General features: G+C 48.0%; 1 protein-coding gene across 1 annotated transcript in view; it reads right to left on the reverse strand.

Moving 5' to 3' along the window:
• The window catches only part of GREB1 (growth regulating estrogen receptor binding 1), a 127541-nt gene that overhangs the window by 55854 nt on the left and 58677 nt on the right, over positions 1 to 13010 (reverse strand). Inside the window, exons 2-4 of the mRNA XM_052647845.1 lie at positions 12510 to 12666; positions 7793 to 7912; positions 6211 to 6387 (exon numbers count right to left, since the gene is read on the reverse strand). Of these exons, the coding sequence (XP_052503805.1) occupies positions 6211 to 6387; positions 7793 to 7912; positions 12510 to 12666 (454 nt within the window). The remainder of the gene's footprint in view (positions 1 to 6210; positions 6388 to 7792; positions 7913 to 12509; positions 12667 to 13010) is intronic.

Genomic DNA, 13010 nt, shown 5'->3' on the forward strand with positions numbered 1-13010 from the left:
TGACTGCAGCCATGAAATTAAAAGACACTTGTTCCTGGAAGAAAAGCTATGACCAACATAGACAGCATATTAAAAAGCAGAGACATCACTTTGCTGACAAAGGTCCCAATTATCAAAGCTATGGTTTTTCCAGTATTCATGTACAGATGTGAAAGTCAGACCACAAACAAGGTTGAGCACTGAAGAATTGGTGCTTTCGCATTGTGGTATTGGAGGAGACTCTTCAGAGTTCCGTGGACTGCAAGGAGATCAAACCAGTCAATGCTAAAGGAAATTATCCCTAAATATTCGTTAGAAGGACTGATGCTGAAACTGAAGCTCCAATCCTTTGGCCACCTGATGCAAAGAGCTGACTCATTGGAAAAGACCCTGGTGCTGGGAGAGACTGAAGATGGGAGAAGGGGATGACAGAGGATGAGATGGTTAGATAGCATCACTGACTCAATAGACATGAATCTGAGCAAACTCCGGGAGATAGTGAAGGACAGGGGAACCTGGCATGCTGCAGTCCATAGGGTCACAAAGAGTCAGACATGACTTAGTGACCGAACAACAAACATTACAGAAACCTGGATTATCTGCTCTATTGCAAGCAAGTTTGATATTCCTTAAAAGGCATTAGAAATAAGGACAAATCTCATGGTCTAAGAAGGCAGGCACAGGTTAGTTTTCCCTTCCAGACTCCTATCCCCTCTGTACTGAATAGATTAAGGTACCAAAAACATGCCAACACTGTGCTCTATGTTTAATTGTTGTTAGAGGGACATGAAGGAAACTGACATGCAGAGAAAACCAATGGTGTTCTTGCCATTCACTGTCGCCCAGACGAAGCACCCAGCTGAACTGATGCAACCACCAGTTGGTCAGGACAGCTAAACCTTCCTTGGGGAAACCTGAGAACCAGAGGGACCAAGTGGTTGTCCAGAGAAGATCCAAAGAGTGATCCATTCAATTCTAGCATGAGAACGGAGTGGCATGCACAGGCATGCCCTCCAGGGCTGCCCCCAATGTCTACCACCCCCATCTCTGCTTTATCTCCCACCCCTCCTACTGCTATGCCGGACTTTATATTGCTGGCAGTCCTTATAACTTCTTCCTCAATGTTGCTGCTAAGCTGTTAAGTCACTTCAGTCGTGTCTGACTCTGTGCGACCCCATAGACCGCAGCCCACCAGGCTCCTCCGTCCCTGGGATTCTCCAGGCAAGAACACTGGAGTGAGTTGCCATTTCCTTCTCCGATGCATGAAAGTAAGTGAAAGTGAAGTCGCTCAGTCGTGTCTGACTCTTAGTGACCCCATGGACTGCAGCCCACGAGTTTCCTCCATCCATGGGATTTTCCAGGCAAGAGTACTGGAGTGGGGTGCTACAATGTTAGAGTTATTAAAATCTGTATTTTTCCCTATAACCATCCCTATCCTTCCACAGGACTGGGAGCATGTATGTCCACGGCGAGGTATGGGTTGTGTCTGTGTGCATTGGTGTACGTATACAAACTAGTGCCCAGCACAGGGGAGACAGTCAGCAAACACTGGGAGGGAAGGAGGAGAGAGGAGATAAAACAATTAGCAGAGCAAACACTTAGCCTCTCTGCACACGCTTTGATGTGTTTTTGTTTTCTAATGTTTTCATGTTTCTAATGCTTCCTAGTTTATAATCTAATGTTTTTTTCTTTTGACTCCAACCTGGGGACCTTGAGCAGCTCAACTGCCATCCAAGAATGAGCCCCTAAGAAACCTTCCAAGCTCCCTGGAAGGGATCCTGACTCTGAGGTCAAACAAAAGATGATAAGTAAGAAACAGAACTGCAAATCCAAGGATGTGCCGAGCACCTCGCCAAGGCCAGCACTGCCATCCCTTCCCAGAAATGGCTAAACAGGTTACAGGCCTTGGTCCGACGACAAATGTGGGCTGTGGGACCACGGCTCCATTCCAGAGGCAGGGAGGGAGGGCCACAAACCAGAAGGGGCTCCTCCTTGTGGTTCAGAAATCAAAGTGGAAACGCTGGCCCTCCCAGGGCAGTAGGGACAGGCACACCTCATTCTATTGCGCATGCCTCTGTTTCTTCACATCTCAGTGCCAGGTAGGAACACACCCACCTCACTCACTCACTCACTCCATTTTAACTCCAACAGTCACTAGCACCTGAGAAGTAAAGTGGCTGCTCTTTAGGTTCATTTGCTGCTGCTGTCTTTCTCCAATTGGTAATCCACCCATTTTTCAGGACCCAAGTGTGTTGCCAGTGACACCCTCTGAGACACTCTCATCCCAGAAGTCAGTGCATCCTTGGGGATCCCACAGCATCTTAAGCCCTTGGTGGGAGCCTGTTGCCCAGAGATTTCCCAGAATTTTGATTTCTGTGGCTTTGCATGTGGACCTGTGAGGGAAGTCTTGGTTGGCCTTTGTCCTCCCAAGGCCCTGAGCTTCCAGGAAGGACCAAGTACCACTTGGCTTTGGGGCCCCAGGCTGAACTTAAAGTCCACCTTCAGTTATTTATTACTATGAATAATAATAAACGCATAATTATTTGCCTGCTAGATGAACAAACGGCTCATTTACTCTCATCTCAGAAATGAACATTCCAGCTGTAATAGATGGAAGCTTCCCAGGTGGTACTAGTGGAAAAGAACCCGCCAGCCAATGCAGATGTGAGAGATGCGGGTTCGATCCCTGGGTCAGGAAGATTCCCCTGGAGGAGGGCACGGCAACCCACTCCTGTATTCTTGCCGGGAGAATCCCATGAACAGAGGAGCCTGGTAGGCTACGGTGCATGGGGTCACAAAGAGTCGGACACGACTAAAGCGACTTAGCAAGCACATGCACAGCTGTAATAGATGGTTTCTTCTCCTTTGTCTTAGCCATCAGCTGGTTTCGATGAATTACTACCAAACAACTGGAACACACATCTACATTTTAGTCTTTTCGCTTTCACAGACCAGAAATCTCTCAGTTGATTCAAAGTCACTAAAACCAGCACTACTTTCTCTATAAATTATTGGGGGGGGGGGGGGTTTAAAGCTGTTACTTTCTCCTAAGATACTCCAGAGCCTCCCCTTTATAGGTCACTAAAAAGTGCTGAGCCCCGGCCCCAGAGGGGTGCTGGGCCACCGTGCCCTGTGCAGCCATCAGGGTTAATTACAGGAAACCTAAACAGTGCTAAGTGTGCAAGCTGAGAGTATAAAGTTATTTTAAAAGAAGAAAGCACGGGTTATTACCAGCCGGCCCTTGTTACCCACCTCCGAGGGCTTTTTGGCAAGCAATTAACAAAGACCCCACTTCCTCTACGCTCCCCGCCCGAGAGGCTGAAGCTGCTCCCAGGCCAGTGGTGAATGAACTGAAAGATTCTTGCCTCTCTGCATTTCGAGACATAGAGCCTCCTAGATTTACTGCCCTCGCAATTCCTTTACAGTCACAAAGGGGAGGAATTTAGGCCAGATCAAACGCTAACCAAGTCACCAGCCTGTCTTCCCCACTCATTCTGTCCTGAGCAGCCTTGGTAAGCAAATTCACTCTGAGATGCAATGACTCAGAAGCAATGAGCTTCCTTGGTGGAGTAAATTTCCTGGATTATTCTTGCTTTCAAAACTGGGTAAAATAACCCCATAGACCCGCCTTAAGAAAGAACTGGCCAAAACCTCTTCTCCCACTGGTTGTTGCCTCAGAGTGGTGTCTGTCCCTCCACTGAGCAGTCATCTGCCGGGTTTCAGAGTGCACACACTGTTGTGTTCCCTGGCCCTCGTGGCAGGAACCATTTCTTTTTCTTCTCTGGGTCAAGCCTTGCTGTCCCACCTCCATCCTTCAGTCCTTTGCACAGAGACTCAGACCCAAAATGTTCTCAATAAATATCTACTAAAGGTCTTGATGAAAGTGGAAGTGGAGAGTGAAAAAGTTGGCTTAAAGCTCAACATTCAGAAAACGAAGATCATGGCATCCGGTCCCATCAATTCATGGGAAATAGATGGGGAAACAGTGGAAACAGTATCAGACTTTATTTTGGGGGGCTCCAAAATCACTGCAGATGGTGACTGCAGCCATGAAATTAAAAGACGCTTACTCCTTGGAAGAAAAGTTATGACCAACCTAGATAGCATATTCAAAAGCAGAGACATTACTTTGCCAACAAAGGTCCGTCTAGTCAAGGCTATGATTTTTCTAGTGGTCATGTATGGATGTGAGAGTTGGACTATGAAGAAAGCTGAGCGCAGAAGAATTGATGCTTTTGAACTGTGATGTTGGAGAAGACTCTTGAGAGTCCCTTGGACTGCAAGGAGATCCAACCAGTCCATTCTGAAGGAGATCAGCCCTGGAATTTCTTTGGAAGGAATGATGCTAAAGCTGAAACTCCAGTACTTTGGCCACCTCATGTGAAGAGTTGACTCATTGCAAAAGGCTCTGATGCTGGGATGGATTGGGGGCAGGAGGAGAAGGGGACAACAGAGGATGAGATGGCTGGATGGCATCACCGACTCGATGGACGTGAGTCTGAGTGAACTCCGGGAGTTAGTGATGGACAGGGAGGCCTGGCGTGCTGCGATTCATGGGGTCGCAGGGAGTCGGACACGACTGAGCGACTGAACTGAACTGAACTGAGAGTGTGTAGGAGATCCAACCAGTCCATCCTAAAGGAAATCAGTCCTGAATATTCACTGGAAGGACACGCTGAAGCTGAAACTCCAATACTTGGGCCACCTGATGCAAAGAACTGACTCAATGGAAAAGACCCTGATGCTGGGAAAGACTGAAGACAGGAGGAGAAGGGGACGACAGAGGATGAGATGGTTGGATGGCATCACTGACTCAATGGACATGAGTTTGAGTAAACTCTGGGAGTTGGTGATGGACAGGGAGGCCTGGCGTGCTGCAGTTCATGGGGTTGCAAAGAGTTGGACATAACTGAGCAAGTGAACTAAACTGAAAGTGTTTTTACCTGCCCAGATTTGGGGGCATATCAAGTGTAAAACTGAGGTTTAAATGTTTGTCCATGGGGAAAGCACAGAAGGAATTGGGGCCAGCAGGAGAAGTTTAACCTAGAAGTTTTTCCAATAAACTCTCACGATCAAACTTGCTTCTGCCATGAAGATTATTTCTGAGGCTACATCTCAGCTAGACCCTCCTGTCTGCCCAGCTCTCCTGCCAAGGAGATGCCAGGCCAGGTGAGGGGCCATGTGGAAAGCACTTGCCCACTCTCTAGACAAGGACACAGAGGCCCAGGGCCACACAGCAGCCCGTGGTCAGACATGGGGCTGGAGCCAGCTCACTGAGCTCTCTGTCCAAACCTCATGTCTCCCCCGATTTTGCTTCACATATGGGGGAGAGTGCTGAGCACAGGGTCAGGCATTCAGTAAGAGCTCAATAAATGTTTGAACCAACAGGAGACAGGCTTGGTATGGCTTGGCCTCGACTCTGCACTGACATCGGGGATCCCGTGGACCAGAGGTGGATCCAAAGGTCAAAACTACAGCTTCCCTAGGCTGACCCTGACCCACTGAGTGACTGTGGGGTGCAGTGGTTAAAGATACCATACAGAACCAGTAAGACCTGAGTCTGAATCCTGGCCACATTCTTTTACTCACGCACCCTCAGGCAAGTTCACTAACAGGTCCAAGGCGAACTTGACTGGTGAGAGGCAAAAAGCAAAGCAAAGAAGAGAACAGTAGAGGGTGTCAGGCAGTCACTTGGAATAGGACTGTCCTGGTCAGGGGGACACACACTCAGCCTTATTCTCCTCCTGCCATGCGTCTGCTGGCCTCCGAGAGCATCTCGGATGGGGTCTGGATTACAACCCCAACACAGGTAGACACTTAGGAAAGTTCTGATGAACACATTTACCAAAAAACAGTAGTACTAACTGATAGGCTTTCTATAGGAAAGTTGTCACATTTTATTTTTACACTATTCATTTATTTTTTGGTCATGCTACACAGTATCATGTAGTTCCCCAACCAGGGATCAAACTCACGTCCCCTGCACTGGAAGTACAAACTGTTAATCCCTGGACCACCAGGGAAAGCTCCAGGTAGTCATATTTTAAAACAAATCTCATTTACATTCTATTCCACAAAGAAATAGACCACAGAATGAGGAATGAATGGGGTTGTGGGACGTGCTGATGAAGAGGCCGAAAGGTGGCCTGTCTTCCAAGGGGACCAGTGGCCCTCCTTGTCCCCACCCATCCTGCAGCCTGAGCTGCAGAGCAGAGCCCAGGAGGAACTCACCAAGAAGGGCATTGTGCCCGTTATCATCCGGCAGGAACCTCTTGTCCACGGCACACACCAGGAGATGGTCAGGCAGGCTGGGGGACTTGGCACCCACCAGGAGGAAGCCAGCGGGGATGTCGATAGGCTCACTGGAGATGGAGACCAGACGCAGGTCCTTCCCGGCCTGGCAGAACCCTAGAAGAGATGGATAGGCCTTACATGCTGTCCAGTGAGCGCCCCCACACAACCAGGATCCACGCGGGCAAAGCAGGAAAATAGTCTGGATTTTGTCAGCAACCACCCTCACCCCCGGACCAGGCTGACTCTAAAATTAATTCTGAGAACATTATTAAGTATGTTATCCTTACATGCGCTTCATTTGCCAGTTACCATGATTCACAACAATAAAGTGACTGGGCAGAATAAAAAAATAAAATTAATTAAAGTAATTCTGAGAGATCAAATTATAACCATCGTCATTCATGACACTTAGCTACTTGCTATATTTATGACTACTGGTGTTACCATACAATACACATACATGCATGTACAAATGAAAGTCAACTGGAGAAATGGGTAGACAAGTGATGGTAAATTAAAATGTGGATGAAAAATCCATAAGGGACTGTGAGTAATTTTATGTTTTTTCCACCCTGCACTTAACGTGTATGAGGGCAGGAATTCAGGCTGACGACCTGGTAATGATGGTCTCAGAGAAGTCACTTCAGCAGAGGGGGACTCCACGCACTTGAACTTTTTTGTATTTCAGAGCATTTAAACACCTGTGCGCGTGCTAAGTCGCTTCAGTCAAGTCTGACTCTTTGCGACCCCATGGACTGTAGACCGCCAGGCTCCTCTGTCCATGGGATTCTCCAGGCAAGAATACTGGAGTGGGTTGCCATGCCCTCCTCAAGGGACTTCCCAACCCAGGAATCAAACCCTCGTCTCTTTACAGATGCTTTACGACTAGTACTACTTGGGAAGCCCTTAAACATGCTTCTTATTTTAAAATTAAGTGTCCAAAATACTTAGGGAAGAAAGGAAGAAGAGAGAAACAGCCGAGATTTATCCAGATGGACCTTTTCTGGGCCTCTCGCTCCCTGAAGGCACAAGTGGCCCCATGCCCTGTGTTCTTCCATCTTTAATGACCAACAGGGATGACGTGGGCTAATGTGAACTCTGAGACCCCGAGGCCTTCCCTGCAAACCCGTAAGATATTTATACCTTAGTAAGATTCTCCTCCAGGGACATCTGCTTTACCATTTTCAAGGCACTGGCTGCTAGTTCTCCCGTCTGCTCCTGGGCAAAGCAGGAAGCAGGAAGTAGTGCCCACTGTGTGAGGCACCGAGTGGGAGAAGCCCTGGCAGGCTTTCATTTGATCATCTTTGGGCAGGTGGTCCTGCCCCTAATTTGCAGACAGAGAAATCGAGGCTCAGAGAAGTTAAGTCATTTACTCAAAGCTTCTGAGGTTGGGGGTGCCAGGATGGAGCCAGGTCTGGCTCTCAAGTACGGGGTAGTTCCCCTTCATCCATCATCTTGGGGACATGGGCTCGGCTCACAGCTCGGGGGCTCTCAGCGCACAGGCCAGCGGGCATCTCACCGTCCGTGGTGCAGCATCCTTCGGGCGGGGGGTGCATCTGGTAGGGGTTTGGGGGACAGTTCTGTTCCAGCGCCCCGTCCCCTTCCTCCTCCTCTTCTTCATTGTCCGCTCGGCTTCCACCTAGATGTGCAATAGCGGAGTGATGACCAGGGCAGGAGTAAGTACACAGCGAGCCCCAGTTAGTTAGGAATTAACCAGTCCTCAGAGACGCACTGTTTAAGCCGAGGACTTTCGCCCTTCTTCACTAGGGGCGAGGGGCGAGGCTCACTCAGACCGGATGTCTTTCCCAAGGTCACAGACTCTGGCTCCAAGCCTGGCCTTGTGACTTCAAATACAGATCCACATCCCCTCCCAGCGCTCACAGCTGCACCTATCTGCATGAGCAACGGGGCTCAGTATGTATACAGTTGCTGACAAGGACCGACTATGAAGTCTGCACACAGCAGGCACTCCAACAACAGCTGTGTGGGAGGAACCGCAGTGTAACCCAGGGACCATTTTACAGGTAAGGAAACCGAGGTTCAGAGAGACCCAGTGATTCAACCACCTGCTAAGCGGCACAGCCAGGCTGTTCCCAGCTGTATCTGGTGCCCAAGCTGCTGTCCTTGTCGTAAACTGCATCCCTTGGTTTAGAACCTGAAATACAGTGTGAACGGCCTTTACGTTGAATAAGACAGGAGTCAAACTATATGCTGTTATTTATCCCCAAGGGAAAACTAGATGTATACATTTTTAGAAATATAAACACACCAGAAGTTGTCACACACACAAAACGAACCAACACAGGGCCAGGCCCTCTCAGCGACTTTATGACTATAGGAAACTTTTCTTTTTAAGTGAAATAGTATTTGGGGACTAATGGCAAATGTGGAACGGGCCAGGAGAGCCAGCCATCGGCCAGGGAAACCTCACTCTCCTCGTGCGTGCTCTCCATCTCCGCAGCAGAGGAGCTGGCCTTCCCCACGTGGTCAGCTCCCGGGGGGCCGGGGGTGCTGCTGATATTCAGGAATCCAGGCCCCGAGCAGAATGTCTCACACACACTGAGGCAGCACTCAGGAAACCACTGAATTAGCCAAAAAGTTTGTTCCTGTTTTTTTCCGTTATCATTGTAATTCCCAACTGTTTGGCGTATACACAGAGCACGCGCGTGCACACACACACACACGCACACACACACATCCCTTATTTACCCAGCCTGCTAGAGAAAAAGGGTTTCACATCAGTGAGTTTTCAAACTTCTTTTAAGAGATGTTTTGGGTAAAAAGTCTTTCTCAAATTGCCTATCTTTAAATGGCTTCCCTGGTGGCTCAGATGGTAAAGCGTCTGTCTACAATGCAGGAGACCCGGGTTCGAGCCCTGGGTTGGGAAGACCCCTGGAGAAGGAACTGGCAACCCACTCCAGGACTATTGCCTAGACAATCCCATGGACAGAGGAGCCTGACAGACTACAGTCCACGGGGTCGCAAAGAGTCAGACACGACTGAGCGACTTCACTACTTCACTAAATGTCATTTAATAAATAGCACCCAGATTTCTTCACACAACAGGGCTGCTACAAGCATCCTTGGATACCCGAGGCCGGGGACAGCTGCGTCTTTCTTTTCTGTGTCTCTTCCCCCCGTGCCAGCCCCTTTGCTGCCATTTCTTCTACTCTCACCTCCCTTGGCTCTCAACCCACCCATTCAGTGCGTGACGTGTTTTCCGGTTAATGATGAAATCATGTGCAACAGAAAAACGGACTAGGAATCTGGGAACTCCAGTTTAGTCCCTGGATCTGCCATTGTCTGTGTGGCCCCAGGAAAGTTACTTAACCTCTCTGTGCATCAAATCCTGCCTCTTTAAGATGGGTGGTTATAGAAGGTCACCTTGAGCTGTGACAGTCTCTGTGGGGAAATACGGCCCTCAGCATTGCACAGAACATTCCAAGGGTGATTTAATCAGTACAGCGCACTGGGAGCGTAACCTCAGGGTGGTCACCATTTTAAAGGTGTTAGTCGCGCAGACATGTCCAACTCGTTGTGACCCCACAGACTGTAGCCCGCCAGGCTCTTCTGTCCATGGGATTCTCTAGACAAGAATACTGGAGTAGGTAGTCATTCCCTTCTCCAGGGGATCTTCCTGACCCAGGGATCAAACCTGGGTCTCCTGCATTGCAGGCAGATTCTTTACCATCTGAGCCACCAGGGAAGCCCTATTTTAAAGGTGCTGGAAGGACAAGAGGCAGAAGAAACTGAACATTTCGGGCCAGCCCAGGCCCATGACCTTGGGAAGGTCACAGCAGGAAGTAAGCAAGAATTCCTGGTGTCTCCCTCCCTCTAGGACTGGAGGATACAGAGGTGGTGGGGAGACTGTAAAAAGATTACCCAGGAAGAACACAAAGGGAGTTGAAGGGATAAACACCAGAGCCTCTTTCAGACGCTTCCTTCCTGCCACTAAATGCAGGCGTGGTTGGTTTTAGCAGAAGGTATACAGTCACGCCCAGACCCCAAGTGCCACCCATGCAGCACAGTCCCCACGGGGGCTCAAACCACCCTTTAGCCGCCTACGGAGTGGGTGGCTTGGAAGGCTCTGCAAAATCAAGATTAGTCTGTGAACCAGGGTCTCACCTCCAAGGGCTCAGCAGGGGGACAGCAAAGAGCCAACAATTAGAGTGAAAAGGGGAAAGAAAGCCAGGCTTTCGGAGCTCGGAGGGCATGCACAGGAATGTCTGCACGTTTATTCTGTTCAACCAAAAAGAGCAGGAATGCAGACTCTCGGAAAGAATGAAAGAGGAGGGTCTTAAGCCTCTGAAAGTCAAAGAAAGGGCTCAAAATCCAGTGGCTGCCAAGAATCTGCTTTCCGCTAAGAAAGTGGGATTAAAGGTCAAAGGTCTACATCAGACATTCCAGAGTCTTTGATGGAATCTGTCAGCCAGCAGCAAGCCTGAGGAGACTTCCTAACCAGGGCCAGACTAAACCAGACTGTTTACCAAAGTCTTCCGGCAGAATGAGGGCTTTAAAATGGCCTTAGATAAAACCAACTGTATTGGGAGCTTAGGATCTTAAAACTCAACCATGGGAATCTAGAGATGTCATGACATCACTTCACCCCATGGTGTATGAAAGTATTGATGCTTCAGAATAAATTTTGTTTTCTTTACGTAAGAAGAAACTGTGTGACATTCTGAGTGGGTGGGATGACAGGAATTTACCTGTATCTTGTTTAATAAACACTTATCCCAAATTTGAAGGGTACATTTGTTTGGTTTGCTTGGCCTTCCTTTAAAAAAAAAAAAAAATACATAAAAAGGTTTCTTCCCTGTTAGGAAAGGTCATACGCCTAATTTGGAGAACAAAGTAACAGGGCTCCTCTGAACTGCCCTTGCAAATAGAGAAAATGTTAACAGATCTAGGGGTGTTTGGGATACCAGCGCCCTGGTCATAAAAAGCATCCTTAATGTTACTGTCTGAGGAAGGACAGCAATAAGATAAGAGATCCTGACAGAGAGACAGACAGACCAAACAAACCCTCTGCACCACGTTCTATGATGCTGAAACCAGGGGCTCAAGCTGAGTGCTCGATTGATAGGGACATTTAGCAAATCGACCATCTCCTCCTTTTCGCCAACTCCCCTCCCCACTCTTCCCAGCGCTAGAGAAACAAAATCCAGGAGGGTCTCTCTATGTTGTTTGCCAGACAAATGGGAAAATGATAGAGAGGGCCTGAGCTGGTTTTCATATCATAAACGAGAAGGGCTGACCATGAGTACTTATCATGAGTACTACTGTTCATTTACCATTAGCAGCTAAGCCTTTCGATACTGTAAGAAGTTAACAATGATCATTTAACACATATTTCACAAGTCTTTCAGCTAGTCGAAAACATGGACTGTAAAAGATGCCCCAGTTATTCCTCAAATGCCCCCCGGTGACACAGTAAAACTTCCTGGGCCAGAAATCATTGGTACTTGGATGTGAATGCCAGAGAACCCTTGGGTTTCCTGACTCCTGCTTTTGACCACAATCTACTTTCTCTCAGACCCAGAGCAAGCTAAGCGAAGTCTGCAGGTAACTTCAAGTGGAAGACAAGTGACAAAAACAACTTCTTCAGCAATAAATAAGGGGGTGGGGCAACTTTGGACATGAAGATATGTGACTATAAAAAAAACAAACTGAAGACTGAAAAATACCATCAGTTTATTCTCTGGATAATTAAGTAAACCCCAAACTTATCCCCATGCCCAAAGATAATTTATTGCTGGCACACACCAAACTCGTAACGGTTTATTCTTGGCTTTTAACAGTTTCTAGAGGACTTTCATTACTGCTATCACATGGAAAAGTACTTACACTCCTTTGCAAAGATAGGGCCACAAATCACAGAGGAAAAAATTATATATATAACTGAGGGTCAAAAATATGTTAAAATGTCTTACTTATCCAAGTCAGACCATGAAAACTTTTCATGAGTTTAAGTAACGACCAATTGAGAACAAGTTAACACCGGCCTTTCTTTCTCCTACTAGTCCAGTGAATTATCTCATTCCTTGCAACTTTATGGCTGAGACTTAAATTTGAGTTTTAGCCAAGTAAGGACACACATGCAACTTTCTGTTTCCTAATAATTCCATTCTGCCAGACCCACTTGGTTGCTATACCAAGTGGAAGAGGAAAGAGTTTCAAGTCCCATCTTGAACATTCCCACACACGGTAGTGAAGGGCACAGAAACATCTCCTACCTTCAAGAGCAGAAAGCTGCTGCTCTGCTTCCAGGTATAATTGCGAGAAGATGGGCCTGGGTACCAGGCTGTTGGAGCGCAGGGAGGCCTCGATGGAGTTGTGCAGGACCTCCTCGAACCGCGTGGTCTTCAGCTGTCCAGCGTATGAGTTTCCCATCTATAAAAGAGACAGAGGAGTCTTCTGTTTAAAATGGCATTTCAGCTGCAGTTAAAAAGCCTGACCCTCGAGCATGAAGCCCAAAGGTAGAAGAGATCCAGGCTGCCAGGAAGGGAGGGCCCGTATCCCCCACTCAGCCAAGAGGAGGAGCGGGTGGCTTTCAGGGACTGCTCCTGTGGAGCAATTACAGGAAGTTATGTAAGTAACAGCTTTCCCTAATTTAGCACTCAGCAGAGTCTGACACCTCTTAGGAGATTTTACTAGAAACTGGCTCTCAGTCGTCCACAGGTTTCACAGCAACGCCCCCAGCTTCTCCCTGAGAGGTGATCCTGCTTTTGAGAGAC

This window comes from Budorcas taxicolor, chromosome 11, assembly GCF_023091745.1.
Source record: "Budorcas taxicolor isolate Tak-1 chromosome 11, Takin1.1, whole genome shotgun sequence".
Classification (NCBI taxonomy): Eukaryota; Metazoa; Chordata; class Mammalia; order Artiodactyla; family Bovidae; genus Budorcas; species Budorcas taxicolor.